This window comes from Oncorhynchus mykiss, chromosome 28 (genome assembly GCF_013265735.2).
Source record: "Oncorhynchus mykiss isolate Arlee chromosome 28, USDA_OmykA_1.1, whole genome shotgun sequence".
Classification (NCBI taxonomy): Eukaryota; Metazoa; Chordata; class Actinopteri; order Salmoniformes; family Salmonidae; genus Oncorhynchus; species Oncorhynchus mykiss.
This window is the reverse complement of record NC_048592.1, coordinates 35,771,135-35,789,509: the sequence shown is the minus strand read 5'-3', so window position 1 is coordinate 35,789,509 and position 18,375 is coordinate 35,771,135. Positions and strand designations below refer to the sequence as shown.

At 41.6% G+C, this 18,375-nt stretch overlaps 2 protein-coding genes across 4 annotated transcripts in view; both read left to right on the top strand.

Annotated features, from left to right (window-relative positions):
* tfr1a (transferrin receptor 1a) overlaps positions 1-7,361 on the top strand; it is a 31,299-nt gene extending 23,938 nt beyond the window's left edge. For all 3 annotated transcript variants that reach the window (XM_021590050.2, XM_021590049.2, XM_021590052.2), the window contains exon 18: positions 1,888-7,361. In XM_021590050.2, coding sequence (XP_021445725.2) covers positions 1,888-2,130 — 243 coding nt within the window. In that variant the 3' untranslated portion in view covers positions 2,131-7,361. The remainder of the gene's footprint in view (positions 1-1,887) is intronic.
* A 1,748-nt stretch (positions 7,362-9,109) lies between these two features.
* The window catches only part of LOC110508241 (activated CDC42 kinase 1), a 116,485-nt gene continuing 107,219 nt past the window's right edge, over positions 9,110-18,375 (top strand). The window contains exon 1 of the mRNA XM_036966285.1: positions 9,110-9,328. The gene's annotated coding sequence lies outside the window, so the exon portion shown is untranslated. The remainder of the gene's footprint in view (positions 9,329-18,375) is intronic.

The window sequence follows — 18,375 nt, the reverse complement described above, 5'->3', positions numbered from 1 at the left end:
AAGGGGTGTGAATACTTTCTGAAGGCACGGTGGATGTCATGTACATCGGGATTAGGGGTCCATTTTAAATTCCAGTCAATTCAGAAGGTAAACCTGATTCCACTGAAGAATATGTCAATTGAAATGTGTGTACTTCCTGAATTGCCTGGAACTGAAATGGAATTGACCAATCCTGATGTACACATGTTCCTTTTGAAAGTATTTTGAATAATGATGACACCAATAGGGAGACTGGATTACAGCCTAATTTAAAAATAAATTACATTTAATTGCCTCCACATGGTTCATCCCAAAAGTTTTGGGACACTAAAGTCCCAGCTGCCCACTGCACTGAGACTAGGAAACACTGAGAAATCCACGATAATCGGATTTCAATAAGAATTTCTCTACGGCTGCCCATGCTTTCCACCTGGTTTCCAGCTCTGCAGCAACTGGCCCAAGCCCCCCCTCGCTTCTCCTTCACCCAAATCCAGACAGCTGATGTTCTGAAAGAGATGCAAGATCTGGATTTCCTACAAATCAGCTGGGCTAGACAATCTGGACCCTCTCTTCCTAAAATGATCCGCCGCCATTGTTGCAACTTCTATTACTAGCCTGTTCAACCTCTTTCGTATAGTCTAAGATTCCTAAAGATTGGAAAGCTGCTGCGGTCATCCCCCTCTCCAAAGGGGGAGACACTCTAGACCCAAACTGTTATAGACCTATATCCATCCTGCCTTTCTAAAGTCTTTGAAAGCCAAGTGAACAAACAGATCACCGACCATTTCGAATCCCACCGTACCTTCTCAGTGTGTCAAATCGGAGGGCCTGTTGTCCGGACCTCTGGCAGTCTCTAATGGGGATACTAGAGGGTTCAATTCTCGGGCCAACTCTCTTCTCAATGATGTCACTCTTTCTGCGGGTGATTCTTTGATCCACCTCTATGCAGGCACCATTCTGTATACATCTAGCCCTTGGACACTGTGTTAACAAACCTCCAAATGAGCGTCAACTCCATACAACACTCCTTCCGTGGCCTCCAACTGCTCTTAAATGCATGCTCTTCAACCGATCGCTGCCCGCCCTACTGGCATCACTGCTCTGGACGGTTCTGATTTAGAATATGACAACTCTAAATACCTAGGTGTCTGGTTAGACTGTAAACTCTCCTTCCAGACTCACATTAAGCATCGCCAATCCAAGTTAAACCTAGAATCAAGCTTCCTATTTCGCAACAGTCTCCTTCACTCATGCTGCCAAACATACCCTCGTAAAACTGACCATCCTACCAATCCTTGACTTCGGCAATGTAATTTACAAAATAGCCTCCAACACTCTACTCAGCAAACTGGATGTAGTCTATCACAGTGCCATATGTTTTGTTACCAAAGCCCCATGTACTACCTTCCACTGCGACCTGTATGCTCTCGTTAGCTGGTCCTCACTACATTTTCGTTGCCAAACCCACTGGCGCCAGGTCATCTATAAGTCTTTGCTAGCTAAAGCTCCGCCTTATCTCAGCTCACTGGTCTCTATAGCAACACCCACCCGTAGCACGCACTCCAGCAGGTATATTTCACTGGTCATCCCTAAAGACACCACCTTTGGCCGCCTTTCCTTCCAGTTTTTTTTTTGTGTTATTGACAGTACGTTTGTTTATCCCATGTGTAACTCTCTTTTTTTGTTGCACTGCTTTGCTTTATCTTGACCTGGTCGCAGTTGTAAATGAGAACTTGTTCTCAACTGGCCTACCTGGTTAAATAAAGTTGAAATAATACATTTTAATTTAAAAAAACTGTCTAACCTTGGGTACACATGGCTCATCGTGTAACCTTGGGTGTAGGACGATACTGACACATTTTTAAACACTTCTGTTTTATTTACCTTACTTTCCTCTTCCTCCTGTAGGTGGAGAGGGACTTCCTGTCCCCATACGTGTCTCCCAGAGAGTCCCCGTTCCGCCACATCCTGGTGGGCTCCGGCTCCCACACCCTGAAGGCTCTGTCAGACCACCTGGACGCCCTGCAGATTGACCACTCAGACGCCAACGCTGATCTGTTCCGGATTCAGTTTGCTTTGGCAACCTGGACCATCCAGGGCTGCGCCAACTCACTGGCGGGGGAAGTCTGGTCCACAGATAACATGATCTAAGCCGGTCTCGACATGTCCTATTAAACAAAACACCCAATATAGCCATCGCTCAAGGCACCCTCAGTTAGGCTCAACCATTCAGGAAAATTAAATGGAAGTGTTCTGTATCGATATCAATAACTCAACCTCCTTTTTTTTTCATATGCATTGCAACTCATCAGTACGATATGATGTACTTTATCTTCCGCACAAGGCCCCCAAAAAATAACACTTCAATTCAACTGCCTTAAATTTCACTTGTTTGTGAAATTAGTGAAAAGCCATTTATCACTCTTGCGAGGAAAAAAAAACTGAATTGCATTTCTTAACGCCATATTTGAATTTATATTGGTGCTAAATACGAATGACTAATGGCCTACAAATGTCACAGTACTTACTAGTATGGCAATAACGCAGTTTTGGCCCAATATCCAAGGTCACAAACACCTAAATTGTGTGTGTAAACTCAAGAGGTACTTTGCGATTACAACAGAAAGGTTATTATGGTACTATTACCACCCATGAACAAAATCACAAAAAAAAAAATTGTACAATCCGAGACCGCTGTTATTTCTACACTGTTTCTTTACATTGGATTCAAACCTGGGCTGTTTTTTTTATAGAGATTAAGGTGCTGAAAACTTTAGAACGAGACCTGGTCTGAGAGCTGTTGCCAAATGGGTTTAAATGTACATTCAGTTCAGAAAGTAACACAGAATAGATCGTTATCAATAAAAGGTCACTATTGGATTTGCCTGCTTGGCGGCGAGGAGACCACCGCTCTGCTAAAACCAGGGGATTGTTAAATCAATTTTTAACTATTTGGTTGTAATATAATCCCCCTCCTTGAAGAGCATAGTCAGAACTTACAAATGTATGATTTTTTTTCTTCTCCCCCTTGCAAACAACTGAGCACTTTTTAACTCTGTTTTCATACAGCATGTAACCAACCGCATGCTTTTCATGATCAGTAAACGTAATTTCAGATACGTGAGAGCAAGCCTCTCAACATCCCTCAATATTGGCCACCATTAATTGGATATTTTAAGTGCTAAAAAAAGTTAACCACTCATTCTTGTCAGGTTGTTAAGGTTAATTTCCCCATCTTTTGTGGGCTCTGCTTGTCAAGCAGCAGAAGGGTACATTTGCAGATGTAATGTTTACGTTGCAAGCTACCGATCGGAAGTTTGTAGTTGGCTATGTATGTATGTGTGTGTGTGTGTGTGTGTTTCCTAAAGCCTAATCTCTGATGAAGCAAGCTGAATGAGTTTTAGCTAGCTACATGCCAAATGGCTAGTCTACCTTCCCTAAATAACATGATACATGGATGTTTACTTACAATGAAAAAGCATGCAGTGACTGCTAAATGTGCAATAATCAGAAATGTGGTGTTCTGACTATGCTCTTCAAGAAGTGATGATATTAAAAACATAAATAGTTATAATATTGATTTAACAATTCCCTTAAACGGCACATATAGTTAATGGTTTTAACGACGCTGCAGTCAAATCGAATGCTTCGCCACATTTGACACACTATTGATAACGACCTGTTGACCTGACCCTTCACTGAGCCCTGCCTGCCTTGGTTACTGTTGCCACCGGGAAGCCCAATTCTCCATTCAACCACTGGTGAAATCTCCTCACAGTGATCTCAAACCGTGTTTTCGAATACACAATGAAATTAGACAGACTGACTGTGACTACCCCTTGCTAATCAGGAAGCTCTTGGGTATGTTGTGGTTGCCTGCCATTACAATTGCTTCAGGGGGAACCTGGTAAAAAAAATTGTTTGTACTTTAGCTAGCCACTGAATGGCTCTGAAATCATTGTCGGCATGCAGTTAAAGCTATAACCACTTTTGGCGCTAACTAGTGCCCTCAAACCATATCCTGATGTCGACAGCAGTATAAGCTAAAAACCAAGCTGGCTAGCTAAAACAATTTAGCTAGCGTTAGCAAGCTTGGTGGTCAGCGACAGAGCTAGCTAAACTAGCAAACAAAATGTTATATAATTTGGGATAAAAAAAAAATACTCCAACAGGGTCTATATTTCAGGAATCACAGTAGCAAGTATTCCTGGTGCATATTTCAAATATTTATCCATTTGAATAAAGTTTGAAAAACTTTTTTTTTAGCCTTAGATGGGTTGGCGTGGCTTAGCGACGGGTCATTTGAACCATGTAAAGCGAGACCATCTAACCTAGTTACTGATGTTCAGTTGTCCTGAGACCTAAAGGCTAAATAAAGCCCTTTGTTTTTTTTACGCCTCAAGCAACATGTACCTTACACCACGCTTGTGAGCTCTTTCGAAATGGCCTCCTGCTGACATGAATACAATAGCGAGGACTTTTAAAACCTGGGGCGAAAGGGTCTTCACCACATGTCACTGAAAAGGTCTATTTATTTCCTTGTTTATTTATCAGTGACAGGGTTCACTATAAATGGTGTGTTTTTTTAAAACTACTTTTTAAACATGTATAATTATCGGGAGCAGTGTCTTCCATAATTATGACAGTAATACTGTCGAAATGACAAAGCAGCATCTGCTATGGAAGTGTACCTGTCAGACCGACTAACCCATACTAGAGACCAGCCCATACAGAGACCAGTCCATTCAGTCACCTACTTCACAACCGACTGCAGGTTCTGCGAGTTAGCCGTTAATATATTCCCGAATTACATCTCAAACCGATGTTCAAAATACATTGAAAACAGCACAACCGAAGTTTGTTTCCTAAAAAATTTATAAATAATTGAACCCTTATTTCACTCGGCAATCAGTTAAGAAAAAAGTATTATTCATAATGACGGCCTACCCCGGCCAAACACTAATGACGCTGGGCCAATTGGGAGTCCCATAGGGCGGCGCACAATCACGGCCTGTTTTGATACAGCCTGGAATCGAACCAGGGTCTGTAGTGACACCTCTAGCACTGAGAAGTAGTACCTTAGGCCGCTGCGCCACTCAGGAGCCCAAATTGCCTTTTTTAGATTAACACAAAACTCAAGGCGGTTTCTAGTACAGGTCTCTTGGTGAATGTACACTTTCTCATCCTGAAACATTATCGGGAGCAGTGTCTTCCATAATGTGAAGAAGAAGGTAGTTTTTGTCTACCAGCGTGTCCGTATCGGAGGCAGTGACCTCCATATTTCACTGTAGGGTGGATGTGATTTATTATCGGGAACAGTGTTTCCCATAATGTTGTGTATATAATGTCTGCATCCGCATCTTTTGCGGTGCTTGCCGTTCCCTGTCATGTTGTCGCAACCCCCTATAACCGTGTCACTCTGTAGTCGGCTAGTATTTGATTTCTACCAGGTGCTGTTCTTCCTCTTGTTGACTATCATAAGGAATTGATAGTGAGAACCTGAAACATCCATTGATTGGGTAAATGTTAAAGCTGAGACTGACCGATGTCGTCAACAGGGTTTAATGTTTTCACAAAAGATTGAGACCTGGATCTTATTTCCTGTATGATTCTGTTCGTATGACAATATCGGTTACACTTAACATAAAGCCTGCACTGAAGTATAATGCTTTATTACTTATAAGCATGTATGAGCCATTTTATAATGTCTTATTCTAAGACTTATAATATGCTTTCTCTTTATGTAGGACTTTTTTTGTCCGGATCATTTATGAAACCGATCAGAAAACATTCTTATGACAAGTCTTACAATGCATTATAACCACAATGCATTATAACCACTGCAGGCTTTTAATAAAGTGTTACCAAGTTACATTTTTCTTTTCTTATTCTCCCTTTTTCTGGGTTGCTGTACATTCTGTTCTCGTTAGGGGCTTAGGCTATCTGTGCCTTGTTATGTTGTGAATGGTAATTAATGTAGAGAAATCCAGGCGTAATGAAGTCTTCTCTGTGGTGTATATTGTTTTTGCTTTATCAATACTTTGCAGACATCGTAGTTCTTGATTTAAGATGTGTGAGTATAATTTGGATGCGTTTTTGAAAGTCTCATTTTGTTAGCTTAAAGCTAGAATCCGCTGTTGAAACAATGACAAAGGGTGACTTTGTTGTCCTTAAGCCAACTTCTGTTTTCCTTTTACTCTGTGTTAGTAGAAGTGCTGGGGGGTGGGCCTGGAGAAATGGAACCACTCTTAAATTCAGACAGAGCATTGGATCCAAGGACTGACTCCAGGACATCTATCAAACTCATTCCGTGGAGGGCCGCAGGTTTTCGCTCCACACTTGTACTTGATTGATTGATTGAATTAAGGTTGCTAATTAGTAAAACTCACATCACCTGGTTATCTAGTACTAAATTGAAACAAAAAACCCCGCAGACACTGCCCTCTGTGGAATGAGTTTGACACCCCTGATTCATGATATCAAAATGAGTTTTAACCATGTTTTGAGGCTATACAGTATTTGACATTTTCTTTGTTTTACATTGGAGTAAAACAAGCTTATATTTTGGGTTCAGATGGGGTATGCCAGTTGAACTAAGCTCATTAAGGCATTCATAATTGATATTCTTGAATATTCAATTGGTGTGTATAAACCTTTTTTTTTTTTATTTAAGTCCAAAATGGATGTAGCAACTGCGGATTCCAGCGTTAAGCCCAAAGTCATTGTTTTTTGAGAGAAGACCCTATACTATTACACTCGTAGGTTATAAACAGGCTTGATTATGACTGATGGAAAATAACATAAATATTTGAAAAAATGTCTAGAACAACTTCCTAACTTATACAGCAGACAGAAGTTCTTTAACCTTTTTTATTTATTTGTTTACGGGACACAATTTACTGATCATATAAATATTTGACCATCAGACACATCTGCTCGACAGGTAGACCTGAGTTGTCATGTCACATTGGCAGAGTCAAAATTCCATGAACCAAATTGTCAGGGATTACCACACTGAAATTGCTATTTTCCTGCATCAGTTAGACTTGGCAGTTTACATTTAACCACTCTAAACTGGAAAGTATGCTACAATCAGATTATTCAGTATGTTAATTTAAAGCTAAAATATTGGCCAAACTGTGATGCCCCACAAAGGTGTATTGATTGTTGAGTTATGATAGAAATGTCCTACAATGTATGTTTTTGAGGATTGGATTAAATGGCTTCCCTTTGGTGGGTACTTAAATAAAATTAAAAGCCTGGAAAAACGATATGTAGCATATTTTGAAAAGACGACTTATTGGATGTTGGAGTTTCTTTTGTTTAGGACTACGCAAAATTGCTTGTCTCCTGTGTTTGCTGCAATAAATCATTACACAGGTGTTTTGGCGTTTTTGTAAAAATTTCAAGAATGTACCGGTAACCCATTACTGTCTGAAAGGGAATGGGTCAAATATAGTCGACGACAGGACAAGGAGACCAATGTCAGTGTAGTAAAAAAATAATTGGAAGAGGGGTTTGATTTTTTTTAAGAAAAACAAAAGTTGTAGTGTTGATTTTCATTATGGAAGATGTTTCACCAAATATAATGGCAACTACACTGAACAGAAGTATAAACGCAACATGTTTCATTAGCTGAAATAAAATATCCCAGAAATGTTCCATATGCACAAAAAGCTTATTTCTCTCAAAATATGTGCACAACATTGTTTACAGCCCTGTTAGTGAGCATTTCACCTTTGTCAAGATGATCCATCTGCCTGACAGGTGTGGCATATCAAGGTTACACAGGTGCACCTTGTGCTGGGGGCAATAAAAGGCCATTCAAATGTGCAGTTTTGTCACACGATACAATTCTACAGGTGTCTCAAGTTTTGAGGAAGTGTGCAATGGGCATGCTGACTGCAGGAATGTCCACTAGAGCTTTGGCCAGAGAATTCTGCCATAAGCCACCTCAATTGTTTTTGAGAATTTGGCAGTACGTCGAACCGGCCTCACAACTGCAGATGGTGTCGTGTGGGTGAGCGGTTTGCTGATGTCAAGGCTGTGAACAGTGTGACCCATGGTGACAATGGGGTTATGGTATAGGCAGGCATAAGCCACGGACAAAGAACACAATTGCATTTTTTATCAATGGCAATTTGAATGCACCAAAATACTGTGACGAGATCCTGAGGCCCATTTTGTTTTCAAGGTATCTGACCAACAGATGCATATCTGTATTCCCAGTTATGTGAAATCCATAGATTAGGGCCTAATGCATTTATTTCAATTGACTGATTTGCTCATATGAACTGTAACTCAATGTAGGGCAGAAGTAGTGCAGAGGCTGCTGGGAGGAGCTATATGAGGACGGGCTCATTGTAATGGTTGGAATGGAGTCATTGGAATGATGTCAAATATATGGAAACCACATGTTTGGATCCGTTCCATGAGTTCCATTCCAGTCATTACAATGAACCCGTCACTAATCCAGCCCTGCTAGCCCATGTGGGACACAAACACAGACCACTCTAACATGAACGGACACACACACACACACACACAGAGACAGAGGCGTTAACTGGGCAGGAGCAGCCTGTGCACGCTATGGTCCTCCAAAACTGGAGATGCCCACTTCAGTCCTTTAGAATTTTCATCTTCATATTGCCTGGCCCTGCAGTTTCATTTACTGTCATTATAGCACCACTTGATGGCGACAGAGAATAATACAACATACAAGGGAAACTACATGCAGCAAAGCAGTGACAGCCATCTCTTCAAGATACGGGAGCCGCAGTACAACCAACACATGCTCTTTCTACACGTTTTATTTACAGTATTACACATTTGTGAAACCCCTATTACAGCTTGCGATGAAGTCGATACTGTCTTTCATATATATATATATATATATATATATATATATATATATATATATATTTAAACACTGGCTGTGCATGACAGCAAAGTCAGACACCAAATAAAAATGAAATAATTTGCATTCAGCATTGTTTTGTATTTGGAAGTGCAGTCGCAGTCAAATATATTTTCAGTGGTGCAAGTGTACGTTTAGCTCGGTACTTTACCAAGTTCAGGTTCAAACGTGAGTTAGGGACATGTGCCTTTAAGAGTGGGTTGACGGCATAAACGCGTAGAAAAAAAGCAGGGTTGAGTGGATGACGTCTGCTCGAGCCGACGCAAGCAACGCTAGAATGTGGTCAATTGAGAATAGAAGAATAAAAACAAAATTAGCGACCCATGTTAAGTTTTCATAAGGAACTGGAGAGTTTCAAAGAAAGAGGCAGCCAAACACGCCTCGCCAGGGAGCAATGCCGTGAGAGAGAGAGAGAGGAGCAGAGATCTACAGGTAGTTTAAAGTTTTATTAGTTGTATGTAATGAAGTTGTATGTACAGAATACACATGGTAACGTTATAACGTTATACACCGTCCAACGAAATGCCTTCTCGACAATGCAACAACAATAAGAAATAATGCAAGATAAAGAATACGAACACAAAGTAAATGTCTCAGTAGAATATAATATATATATTTTTAGCATAAATATAATACAGGAAGGCACAATTTATAGTTCAATATTTACACCTTTTGGGGATGGGGGGGATTGGGGTGCAAGTGTTTAAATTGTGCAGAATTTAGCAATAATAAATAAACAGATGTGTGTGTGTGTGTGTGTGTGTGTGTGAGAACATGAGTGAGTGAGTGCATGTGTGCTAAGGTGCAGGTGGTCAGTCCAGTTCAAGTGTTCAGCATTCTGTAGATAGAAACTGTCTCTGAGCTTGTTGCTATCAGACCTCAGGCTCCGTCTGATACCGTCTGACCGACTGTAAGGGAATGAACAGCTCGTAGCTGGGGCTGTGTGGTGTCCTTAATGATGCAGCGGGACTCCTTCAGGCACCGGTTTGAGTACATGGATGGGTCGGAGGATGGTCCCAGTGATGTACCGGGACCAGTGGGCCATCCTTTGCCACCCGCTGGAGGGCCTTGCAGTCGTGGACAGAGCAATTATCGTAAAGGCCGTGATGCAACCTGTCAGGACGCTCTCGATGGTGCAGTGGCGGTAGGCTGTGAGGCGAGCTCATAACAAAAATGCATATGAGAAAACCTGGCGGTGAGTTTAAATAATTGTCTAACTGCCATTCTAAGTCTTTGACAATTGACACCACCTTGTCTACTTGATAATTGTAAAAAAAAAAAAAAAAAAGCGATTTTATACTGTAAACTGAAGAAAAATATAAACGCAACATGTAACAATTTCAACGATTTTACTGAGTTACAGTTCATATAAGGAAATCAGTTCATTTAAATACATTTATTAGGCCCTAATCTATGGATTTCACATGGGGCACAGCCATGGGTGGGCCTGGGAGGGCATAGGCCCACCCACATGGGAGCCAGGCCCAGCCAATCAGAATTAGTTTTTCCACACAAAAGGGCTTTATTACAGGTAGAAATGCTCCTCAGTTTCATCATCTGTCCAGGTGGCTGGTCTCCAACGATCCCGCAGATGAAGAAACTGGATGTGGAGGTCCCGGGCTGGCGTGGTTATACGTGGTATGCGGTTGTGAGGCCAAATTCTCTAAAACAGTGTTGGAGGCGCCTTATGGTAGAGAAATTAACATGAAATTCTCTGGCAACAGCTCCTGCAGTCAGCATGCCAATTGCACGCTCCTTCAAAACTTGAGACGTCTGTGGCATTGTGTGGTGTGACAAAATTGCACATTTTAAAATGGCCTTTTTTTGTCCCTAGCACAAGGTGCACCTGTGTAATGATCATGCTGTTTTAATCAGCTTCTTGATATGCCACACCTGTCAGGTGGATAGATTATCTTGGTAAAATAAGAAATGTTCACAGGCAAGGATCTAAACATTGAATCTTGGAAATTGTCAGTGCAGACTTACCCCAGGCACCTGCCTAGTCCTGCACTTAGTCTGTTCTAGTCCTGCATTTAGTCTGGCTGAGTGCCAGTGTAACCGATGTGAAATGGCTAGCTAGTTAGCGGGGTGTGCTCTAATAGCGTTTCAATCGGTGACGTCACTTGCTCTGAGACCTTGAAGTAGTTGTTCCCCTTGCTCTGCAAGGGCCGTGGCTTTTGCGGAGCGATGGGTAACGGTGCTTTGTGGGAGGCAGTTGTTGATGTGTGCAGAGGGTCCCTGGTTCGAGCACAGGTAAGGGCGAGGAGAGGGACTGAAGCTATACTGTTACACCACCATCTGAAGTACTTTAGTAGATGAATGCAAGGGCTTGACCGCCAGGCAGCCAGCCAGTGGAAGTAACTATTGAATTCACTGACAGAGACCATATTGTTGCCGCTTTCAAGACAACTCGGAAACTCTGAAATGTCAGACTTGGAAACTCATTGTAGATGGATGAGTTTCCCACTTGGAAAGTATAAGTATCAAAAAAGTAGGTAGGGTGTTTACCTACTTTACCCAGAGTGGGTGAAAATGAGTTTTGGTGAGGAAATTTCACTTCGTTATGTTATAAAATACGTTTTACCAAGACAAATATGATTTTTCATGTTCTGAATCTTTAAGTGGGGTCTTTCTCTAACATATATTATTAACATTATAGGCCCCCAAAAATTGGGGGCCTATAAGAAGAAGGTACGAACGAGGTGGTCGGTAAATAACAAGCGTTTAGTAATGATGGTTTTGGGGGAAACAGCTTGGCTACTAAAGATACACCGTAAGATGGTTCTAACGATGATCTTACCGCTACAGAAGGCTATGGGACACGGCTGCAGCACAATGCAACTGCACTCCAGCCACCAACAACTTGACTAATGGAGGACTATGTCAACACAGAGCTTCGATCGCAGTAATACAATACAGATCAATCCACTGGTGGGCCCAGACACATCCTGTTCTCTCGCAAAGGGTTTGATTGGACAAAGGCCAGGGCCATTACTGGACACCACCATTCTGGAGAGACCGTGTTCACTAGAACTCTCAGGTCAATTGGTCTTGTTTCAATGTCTTCCTTTTCTTACCCCGTTTTCTCCCCAATTTCGTGGTATCCAATTGGTAGTTACAGTTTTGTCTCATCGCTGAAACTCTCATACGGACTCGGGAGAGCCGTGCGTCCTCCGTTTCATAACCCAACCAAGCCGCACTGCTTCTTGACCCAGAAGCAAGCCGCACCAATGTGTCGGAGGAAACACTGTACACCTGGCAACCGTGTCAGCGTGCGTTGTGCCCGGCCCGCCACAGGAGTCGCTAGTGCGTGATGGCACAAGGACATCCCTGCCGGCCAAACCCTCTCCTAACCCGGACGACGCTGGGCCAATTGTGTGCCGCTCCATGGGTCTCCCGGTCGCGGCCGGCTGCGACAGAGCCTGGACTCGAACCCAGAATCTCTAGTGGCACAGCTAGCACTGCGATGCAGTGCCTTAGACCACTGCACCACTCGGTAGGCCCGATGTCTTCCATTTCACATCAATTAATGATTCACATGAAAGTCTGAGTTCCTCACGCTTATCTCAACTGGGAATAGGCCCAGCAATGAACTGTACAAAGGCCCAGCAATCACAAAATAGGCAGCTTTATCAGGAGTGGCAAACTTAGAGAATTCTGCTTCCTGTAAGAACAGGGTGACTGAGTCAACTAATTCAGTCATAGGAGACACTACAGCATATCAGGTTTCAACCTGAGGCAACCAAGTGTTTTTCAGTTTCTGACGATAGGTTCCGAACGAGGGGGGGGGGGGGGGGGGGGGGTTCGGCTGTGTGAATAAGTGTGAGAACAGGATTCACTGCACTGTCTCATTGTTCCTTAGAGAGAATTGAATTACAAACCCACCCAGTTTTCACCATAATAGCATCCACCCCCCCCCAGTGTATAGAGAAAACATTGGTCCCTGTAGTACTGTATCAAATGTCCTGCTTTGACTTTTGGACACCTTATGCCTTAGTTTGACTGATGGTCCTAAACTGTGAAGGAATATTCTTTACAGTGTCGTCTATTGAAATACAGTATGGTGTGGATGAAAGTGCGTTCTCAATTGCATTGCAAGCCTTCATTTTAAAGAAAGTTAAAGAAAACTGTGAATTTTCAATCAGTGGGATCTAACTAGGCCTGTGCTTTATACTACACACAGTTTTTTTTTAAATATCCTTGTGGAAGTTAGTTGGCTACTAACAACATTCACAATATGGATGACCAAGACCTACAGCATGGCTTGTAACTAGAGGTCGACCGATTATGATTTTTCAACGCCGATACCGATTTATTGGAGGACCAAAAAAAACCGATACCGATTAATCGGACGATTAAAAAATAAATATATATTTATTTATTTGTAATAATGACAATTACAACAATACTATATGAACACTTTTTTATTTTAACTTAATATAATACATCAATAAAATCAATTTACTCTCAAATAAATAATGAAACATGATCAATTTGGTTTAAATAATGCAAAAACAAAGTGTTGGAGAAGAAACTAAAAGTACAATATGTGCCATGTAAATAAGCTAACGTTTAAGTTCCTTGCTCAGAACATGAGAACATATGAAAGCTGGTGGTTCCTTTTTAATATGAGTCTTCAATATTCCCAGGTAAGAAGTTTTAGGTTGTAGTTATTTTTGGACTATTTCTCTCTATACCATTTGTATTTGACTATTGGATGTTCTAATAGGTACTTTAGTATTGCTAGCCTATTGCTATCTCGGGAGTTGATAGCTTGAAGTCATAAACAGCTCAATGCTTGAAGCATTGCGAAGAGCGGCTGGCAAACGCAGTAAAGTGCTCTTTGAATGAATGCTTACGAGCCTGCTGCTGCCTACCATCGCTCAGTCAGACTGCTCTATCAAATCAGAGACTTAATTATAATAAACACACTGAAATATGATCCTTAGGCCATTAATATGGTCAAATCCAGAAACTAACATTTCGAAAACAAAACGTTTATTCTTTCAGTGAAATACGGAAACTGTTGCGTATTTTATCTAACTGGTGGCATCCATAAGTCTAAATATTGCTGTTACATTGCACAACCTTCAATGTTATGTCATAATTACGTAAAATTCTGGCAAATTATTTCGCAACGAGCCAGGCGGCCCAAACTGTTGCATATACCCTGACTCTGCGTGCAATGAACGCAAGAGAAGTGACACAATTTCCCTAGTTTAATATTGCCTGCAAATCTGGATTTCTTTTAACTAAATATGCAGGTTTAAAAACATATACTTCTGTGTATTGATTTTAAGAAAGCCATTGAGGTTTATGGTTAGGTACATTGGTGTTTAGGGTTAGGTACATTGGTGTTTAGGGTTAGGTACATTGATGTTTATGGTTAGGTACATTGATGTTTATGGTGAGGTACATTGGTGTTTATGGTTAGGTACATTGGTGTTTATGGTTAGGTACATTGATGTTTATGGTTAGGTACATTGGTGTTTATGGTTAGGTACATTGGTGTTTATGGTTAGGTACATTGGTGTTTATGGTTAGGTACATTGGTGTTTAGGGTTAGGTACATTGGTGTTTATGGTTAGGTACATTGGTGTTTATGGTGAGGTACATTGGTGTTTATGGTTAGGTACATTGGTGTTTATGGTTAGGTAACATTGGTGTTTATGGTTAGGTACATTGGTGTACATTGGTGTTTATGGTTAGGTACATTGGTGTTTATGGTTAGGTACATTGGTGTTTATGGTTAGGTACATTGGTGTTTATGGTTAGGTACATTGAGGTTTATGGTTAGGTACATTGGTGTTTAGGGTTAGGTACATTGGTGTTTATGGTTAGGTACATTGGTGTACATTGGTGTTTATGGTTAGGTACATTGGTGTTTATGGTTAGGTACATTGGTGTTTATGGTTAGGTACATTGGTGTTTATGGTTAGGTACATTGATGTTATGGTTAGGTACATTGAGGTTTATGGTTAGGTACATTGGTGTTTATGGTTAGGTACATTGGTGTTTATGGTTAGGTACATTGGTGTTTATGGTTAGGTACATTGGTGTTTATGGTTAGGTACATTGGTGTTTATGGTGAGGTACATTGGTGTTTATGGTTAGGTACATTGGTGTTTATGGTGAGGTACATTGGTGTTTATGGTTAGGTACATTGGTGTTTATGGTGAGGTACATTGGTGTTTATGGTGAGGTACATTGATGTTTATGGTTAGGTACAGTCGTGCAACGATTGTGCTTTTTTCCGCAAATGTGCTTTTGTTAAATCCTCCCCCGTTTGGCGAAGTTGGCTGTCTTTGTAAGGAAGAAATAGTCTTCACACAGTTCGCAACGAGCCAGGCGGCCCAAACTGCTGCATATACCCTGACTCTGTTGCACAGAGGGTTAGGGTTAGTATTGAGTATTGGTTTTTAAGAAAGGTGTTGATGTTTATGGTTAGGTACACATTGGTGCAACGACAGTACTTTTTTCACGAATGCGCTTGTTAAATCATCCGTTTGGCGAAGTAGGCTATGATTCAATGATAAATTAACAGGCACTGCATCGATTATATGCAACGCAAGACAAGCTAGTTAAACTAGTAATATCATTAACCATGTGTAGTTAACTAGTGATTATGTTAAGATTGATCGTTTTTTATAAGATATGTTTAATGCTAGCTAGCAGCTTACCTTGGCTTCTTGCTGCCCTCGTGTAACAGGTAGTCAGCCTGCCACACAGTCTCCTCGTGGAGTGCAATGTAATCGGCCATGATCAGTGTCCAAAAATGGCGATTGCAGATTGTTATGAAACCTTGAAATCGGCCCTAATTAATCGGCCATTCCGATTAATCGGTCGACCTCTACTTGTTACATCACTCAGCCCTCAGTCACTACCATGTTACTGTTTATCACTCAGCCCTCAGTCACTACCATGTTACTGTTTATCACTCAGCCCTCAGTCACTACCATGTTACTGTTTATCACTCAGCCCTCAGTCACTACCATGTTACTGTTACATCACTCAGCCCTCAGTCACTACCATGTTACTGTTACATCACTCAGCCCTCAGTCACTACCATGTTACTGTTTATCACTCAGCCCTCAGTCACTACCATGTTACTGTTTATCACTCAGCCCTCAGTCACTACCATGTTACTGTTTATCACTCAAACCTCAGTTACTACCATGTTACTGTTACATCACTCAGCCCTCAGTCACTACCATGTTACTGTTTATCACTCAGCCCTCAGTCACTACCATGTTACTGTTTATCACTCAGCCCTCAGTCACTACCATGTTACTGTTTATCACTCAGCCCTCAGTCACTACCATGTTACTGTTTATCACTCAAACCTCAGTTACTACCATGTTACTGTTACATCACTCAGCCCTCAGTCACTACCATGTTACTGTTACATCACTCAGCCCTCAGTCACTACCATGTTACTGTTTATCACTCAGCCCTCAGTCACTACCATGTTACTGTTTATCACTCAGCCCTCAGTCACTACCATGTTACTGTTTATCACTCAGCCCTCAGTCACTACCATGTTACTGTTTATCACTCAGCCCTCAGTCACTACCATGTTACTGTTACATCACTCAGCCCTCAGTCACTACCATGTTACTGTTACATCACTCAGCCCTCAGTCACTACCATGTTACTGTTTATCACTCAGCCCTCAGTCACTACCATGTTACTGTTTATCACTCAAACCTCAGTCACTACCATGTTACTGTTTATCACTCAAACCTCAGTTACTACCATGTTACTGTTACATCACTCAGCCCTCAGTCACTACCATGTTACTGTTACATCACTCAGCCCTCAGTCACTACCATGTTACTGTTTATCACTCAGCCCTCAGTCACTACCATGTTACTGTTTATCACTCAGCCCTCAGTCACTACCATGTTACTGTTTATCACTCAAACCTCAGTTACTACCATGTTACTGTTACATCACTCAGCCCTCAGTCACTACCATGTTACTGTTTATCACTCAGCCCTCAGTCACTACCATGTTACTGTTACATCACTCAGCCCTCAGTCACTACCATGTTACTGTTACATCACTCAGCCCTCAGTCACTACCATGTTACTGTTACATCACTCAGCCCTCAGTCACTACCATGTTACTGTTACATCACTCAGCCCTCAGTCACTACCATGTTACTGTTACATCACTCAGCCCTCAGTCACTACCATGTTACTGTTACATCACTCAGCCCTCAGTCACTACCATGTTACTGTTTATCACTCAGCCCTCAGTCACTACCATGTTACTGTTACATCACTCAGCCCTCAGTCACTACCATTCGTACTGACCTAAAACGTCACCTCGGGACACGAGGGACAATCGTGCAAAGAAATAATGCCAGTTGTCTGTGTTCAAGTGCTCATGATTAATAAAGATTGGCCCTTGTTTTTCTAACAGTGGTGTGATGATTTCATTATGGCCACATCAATGAAAGGCCTCACTGCTGACCTGTGAATCAGCAGTGACTCGACTGGGTTGACTGGTCCACTTCCATTTTCCTCTGTTTTGTTAATGGATCACATTCATATCACGGCTACGGTGCAATTCTGGCTCAATGTGGTTACAAGGAAATCGCCTGTTTGTTTTTTTTTATGACAATTCAGATCCGGTAATGGTAATGACATGTTTTTAAAGTGTACAGCATTGTGCAAGCAGTGAACATTTACCATCTAAATTAGGCCTAGGCACAAGGACTGATCTGTATCGATGACTGTCCTCCCTAGGTAGACTTTGTTTTCTGAACACTCTACAGATACCGTCGCCCGCCACTGCCCACTGAGTGAATTGCGTAACTATAATTCAATTTGGTATAGTATAGTCGCCTATGTGTGTAGTGTGTGTCCTTGCATAGGTGTGTGTGTCTGTGTGTGCGCGCGCGTCCCTCAGTTAATTGATGTATCTTGGTGTGTATATTCCGTTTTCTGGACGCCCGCTCAGAGAAAGATGATCACCTGCCTCTCGCCCAAGCACGCACTATACGTGTCCTCATAAAAACACCTGATGGTTAGCTCTAGCATTAATACGTGGTGTGTTATTGTACAGTAACTCAGGTGTGATGGTTAGCTCTAGCATTAATACATGGTGTGTTATTGTACAGTAACTCAGGTGTAGTGGTTAGCTCTAGCATTAATACATGGTGTGTTATTGTAGAGTAACTCAGGTGTGATGGTTAGCTCTAGCATTAATACATGGTGTGTTATTGTAGAGTAACTCAGGTGTGATGGTTAGCTCTAGCATTAATACATGGTGTGTTATTGTACAGTAACTCAGGTGTGATGGTTAGCTCTAGCATTAATACATGGTGTGTTATTGTAGAGTAACTCAGGTGTGATGGTTAGCTCTAGCATTAATACATGGTGTGTTATTGTAGAGTAACTCAGGTGTGATGGTTAGCTCTAGCATTAATACATGGTGTGTTATTGTAGAGTAACTCAGGTGTGATGGTTAGC